At 42.2% G+C, this 4,859-nt stretch overlaps 1 protein-coding gene across 1 annotated transcript; it reads right to left on the reverse strand.

The window, feature by feature from the left end:
• Positions 1 to 2,363: 2,363 nt before the first annotated feature.
• Positions 2,364 to 4,140, reverse strand: tcf21 (transcription factor 21). The gene is made up of 2 exons (XM_072362150.1): positions 3,612 to 4,140; positions 2,364 to 2,870 (listed from the first exon to the last, which is right to left on the reverse strand). The coding sequence occupies exons 1-2, from the start codon at positions 4,044 to 4,046 to the stop codon at positions 2,781 to 2,783; spliced, it is 525 nt and encodes a 174-aa protein (XP_072218251.1). The 5' UTR covers positions 4,047 to 4,140; the 3' UTR covers positions 2,364 to 2,780.
• Between the last annotated feature and the right edge of the window lie 719 nt (positions 4,141 to 4,859).

A 4,859-nucleotide genomic window follows, 5' to 3' on the forward strand; every position in this document is an offset into this window, starting at 1 on the left:
AATGTGATTTCTGTCCTCCCCTTAGTCAGAGTACTTTGTTCACATCACAGTTTGGGCAGCTGTCCAACAAAACAATTAGCAAGTATGGGAATCCCAGCAGAGAGCCCCCCCCCTCTCATTCTCCTCCTCCTCCTCTCCCCTCTCTATCTCTCTTCCTTTCTGGCTCTCTGCAGCTGGCCCCAGGAGAGCGGCGGCCAAGTTTATTTTCTCCACGGTGGTCCCTTTGGGGTGGTGGCGAGGCCCCCACACTGCTGCTGATGTATTAGGTGAGGGTCCCTTGAAAAGACATCGGTGGGACTCTTTTATTACTGAAGCACTCAATCTTATTGTTGCTGTTAAAAGACGCATGGCGCTGTCTTTTCTGCAAGGACAAAGCGAGGCAACAAGTGTGTGATCAAAGACAGACAGGTACATCCCTCAGGCTGGACAGACAGAAAGTAGTCCCAATGACAAATAAAGCAACAGTAAAACCTGATTGGATTTAGCTTACGGGCCTCTCTGATAACACAGATCTCCATGGCAACGGAAAAAATAATATTTTGGTGAGTGGTGTGTTTAAACCTGAAATAAAGTGGGCGTTTTTCATACACTAAAGACGTCACAGTTTCCCAATCTATAATCCAGTTCAAGCAAAAGTCCTGCTATCAAAATGTTCTTCAGAGAAAGTAATACTGGCAAAGTATCAAGATGCTCATTTAAAAGCAGAGCTCAACACTAAAGTAGTTCGGTGAAAGCAGCATGTTATTGTTGTTTTATTGGACAGCAATGAGGAATTAAAGGAGTTTACAGTTTACTGTGGGCTCGTCCCAGTGTCAGTGGGATCTGTTTAAATTGATATTCAGCCCACTAAGTAACCATAAATAAAGTTTTAACCGATGGATAGAATAAATCCAAAGTAACAAAATGAATGCAAATAAAGTTGAATTAGCAGGAGCTCCAAACTAACTACATCTTGTTGGTGTCTCCCTCCTTCTGATCTGCTTCAGCCGTATGCTCCTTCACGTTATCTCAGGTCAGCAGATCAGTTATTGTTAGTCGTCCCTAAAACAAAGAGAAAACTTAGAGGTGCATTCTCAGTCGCTGCCCCGAAACTGTGGAATGAGTTACCTTTGCATATCAGGCAGACTGACTCACTTACTGTTTTTAAGTCTTCTCTTAAACATATGTTTTTCTCATTGGCTTTTAACTCAGTTTGAGGTGTTGGCTTTTAATGAGACTTATTTTATTGTTTGTTTTTAGTGTTTTACTTGGTTTATTTATTTGCTTCTTATTTTCTTGTATTTAAATAATCTGTGCACAGCACTTTGGCCAACTGTGTGCTTTACAAATAAAGCTGGGGTGGATTGGACTGGACATATGCAATGTGGAATAGAATAATGAAATGATAACATTTAGTAAGTAAAAAGCCCCTCTGGGATAAAACTCCCCAGCAGAATGCACAGCCATACACATGTGAGGAGGTGAGGATGCCCCCCCCCCCCCTTTAAATAAAACCAATAAAGAACACAGGCCATTTGTGTTGGAAGAGGGAGAGTGCATGTGGGAGACAGACAGAATGGGAAGAAAGTAAAGGGATTACGTATTAAGGTTGATCTATGCCCACACTTCTTCTGTGGTATCCTTCTTTGAGAAAAGGCGAGAGAGAGAGGCCGCGTGTCAGACTGCATAAATATCTGTCGGCATGATGTAAACACAGCGGTCACAACCCGTGCAAATTAAAACAACTGGTCTGGGCGGGATAGCTCGGGGCGCTGGTGGTTCTCGACTACGCTTTCAAGATATCTAAAATATCCTCTGACCTCAGCCCCCGCTCCTCTCGTCTGATTGGCGGGACCCGATGTAGTTTATCCAATCAGTGCACAGTTTAGCGCGATTAACCGTTAATTAGCTTCTTTTAAATGTATGCGAAATTAAAATTACACTCATTTGACGCTAATCTGGTTGCCAGTAAATAAAAGCAAGTTTTCCTTACCAATTTGTCGTGTTTTGCTCTATCAATTAAACAATCTGTTATATTAAAGATATTTAAGAATATAAAACTAGGCTAGCACTGGAAAATAAGAGGTTCAATTTCACATAGACATTATCAGGTCCCGTTGGACTTGTTTAAAGGACAAGAGCACCCACTCCACTGTAGGGTTTCTAATAATCTTTGAAGGAAAACGCGTGTTTATGTAATGGTAACCACGTCCACTGTTATCTTTCAGAAACAACAGAGAGGGACTTATCTGCACCCACGCTTTGTTGGTGCTCAGGTTCTCCTATTCTGAAGGAGAGGGCTGATAAGAGGGGTTACCAGGTCAAAGCACTGGCCCACACCAGAAAATGCAAATAACAGGAAATAAAAGCATTCCATACACATAGCATGAAAGTGATGCAGATATATTTTATATGCACGCAACCTGTACAGCAATTTCAAACAGAGGACAGTTGAAATGTTCGTGTGCATAAATCCGTCCATCGTGATGCATTCGCAAAAAACAGGCCCGCGTTGCCCTAAAATGCATCTTCAGATTATTAAAAAAAAGCAGTTTAAAGTTAAAAGTACAAAGATTATCTTTGAACCAGCAAAGACAACAGGTGTAAGAATGCATTTAAATAGTATATTCTTTGTTTTTTCATTACAGGAACGAAGGAGAGATAATGCACTCCCTCCATTATTCCCACTCAAAGTCTGCGGAGATTAGACTTTCAGTTCAGTCAAGATGATTCTGTTTTTGTTTTTTTTTTGTTTTTTTTTTTTGTCTCTTGCAAAATCCTTCAGAGTTCACTTATTTGCATCAAGACGCGGTCGTTCCGCACAACCGTGTTGCGTTCAGCATCTCCTTCAAATCGTTCTCCGGCTTCCCTGCGACCATGAACGGCCACGTCTGCGGAGGAAAATGCAGCCAGTTAGGACATCATTTCACAATTAATTCAAACGGAATCAAATAACATTTCACTTCTGCTGCGTGTTGACTTTCTTATCTGCGATATTAGGAAAACGTGAGCCATTGGAGCCTTTCCATCAGGAGCAAACTGCTCTGAATCCAACTGATATGAAAGGCCTATATCCGTTCTGTAACAATCCTGTAATCTTATTAGTAAATCTAAATGTGTTGGATTGGCTTATTAGTAATACATTTAATCACATTAATGAAAATGAACTTATCACAAGAGTGATATCATGATGAAGTAACGTGGACTGTGACCCTCTGCTTTCTCATTCTCACAGCAAATTATTCAGAAGTTATGCTATAAGATAAATAGCAGGCCATTTTTTCTATGTCTTTTTAAAAATTATTATTAGGACTTGACATGCTCGTCGGATCTGTTGACTATGGCTGCTTTGAACCAGTTGCTCACAAAAAGCAGGGCTTTTTTTTCTTCTTTATGCACCTGTCTGACAATATCACCCTTAGCATCTAAGGCCTCCGGGGGAGTCTGTAGGCCAGATTAGGAGGCTGATAACTGCGGTTGGCCTTAATGTCAAATGCGTTAAATAAAAAGCAGCTTTCAAAACCCATTTCTATATTTTCTTACTCTTTGGCAACATTCCTCCACATTCTCCGCTTCTGAGAACACCTCTAGCCAACAACTGCTTAAAAAAAAACCAATCATCTGTTTCTCACCAGGTTTACGGGGTGGATATATCCGTTTTCGTATTTGTCATTGGCCAGAATCTGCCGGAGATGCGCGATGTAGCTGGACGCCAGGCGCAGCGTGTCCAGTTTAGAGAGCTTGGTGTCCGGTGGTACCCACGGTAGGGACGTCTTCAGCCTTGAAAAGGCTTTGGACAGTACGCGCATCCTGGCTCTTTCGCGTGCGTTTGCCGCGTTCCTCTGCACCTGCTTGCCCTCCTGCTGCGCCACTCCCTTGGGCGCAGTTTTTCGGGACGCCGTCTTCCGTTTTTTGCCAGGCGCGTTTCCCAGCTCCTCGTTCGCGCACGTGCCTTCGCAGTTGGAGCTTTCCTCTGTGCTCTCGTTGGAGTCTTTACTGGAGGAGCCAAACTTGAGGATGCCGTCCAGGAGCTCGTCGTCGACGTCGCTGAGAGACCCGGTGGACATGCTGAAGTTTCTTCGGCTAAAGCGGGCTCAAAACATGGGAGCAGGAAGTGTAGGCTTGACAGAAATAGACGGGATGCGCAGTCAGGGATGTTCATGAGCAAATAAGAGAGCGTGAAAGGAGTAAGGAACAGACTTTTTATCTCCATGACTAGGGAGGGCGTTACCTTATGTTGGGAGGAGACTGGTGCTGATCTTACTCTCTGATTCCCTACAGTTTCCAGGACCCAAAGGGACCCTGGATGAGTCACTAACAAAATGCTAGATGTACGGTTTATTTTAACCACAGTTTAAATATTCAGTGTATTAAAAAGAAAAAAGAGTTCAAATAAGAGATAGATTCATTACTTAAAAGAGCCTCCCCGAAAGTTTTCCAAGGAGGTTGAACTTTATTATAGCAACAGAAACAATTGTTAGAAAAGGTACCTAACTGATATGCCCTGATTAATGTTGATCAAAATTAATATAATACCAAGGTAATATTTATTGTAATAGGCTTAAAGTTGCTTGTTCTTAAAAACTATTTGCAAAACTTGAGCTTTTTTTTCTTTCTATTACATGCAATTTTTAAGAAATGTTGTTTAAGGAATACATTTAAGAAATAATAATAGTATTGTTGCCTTACCTACTCTTACGCTGTGACAGTATTGGCCTATTCAGCTCACTGTGTCCACGCAACTTTCAGCACATTTGCAGTTAACGGAGTAAAGTGCATGGACAGGGGGCTGTCACTTCTCAAATGGCAAACTGGCGCCTTGGTCCCCTCTGATGTAATGGATACTCAGCACCCACAATCCCCTGTTTGGCCTTCCACAT

Source organism: Leuresthes tenuis, unplaced genomic scaffold, assembly GCF_036924035.1.
Source record: "Leuresthes tenuis unplaced genomic scaffold, fLeuTen1.0.hap1 SCAF_13, whole genome shotgun sequence".
In the NCBI taxonomy this organism is placed as follows: Eukaryota; Metazoa; Chordata; class Actinopteri; order Atheriniformes; family Atherinopsidae; genus Leuresthes; species Leuresthes tenuis.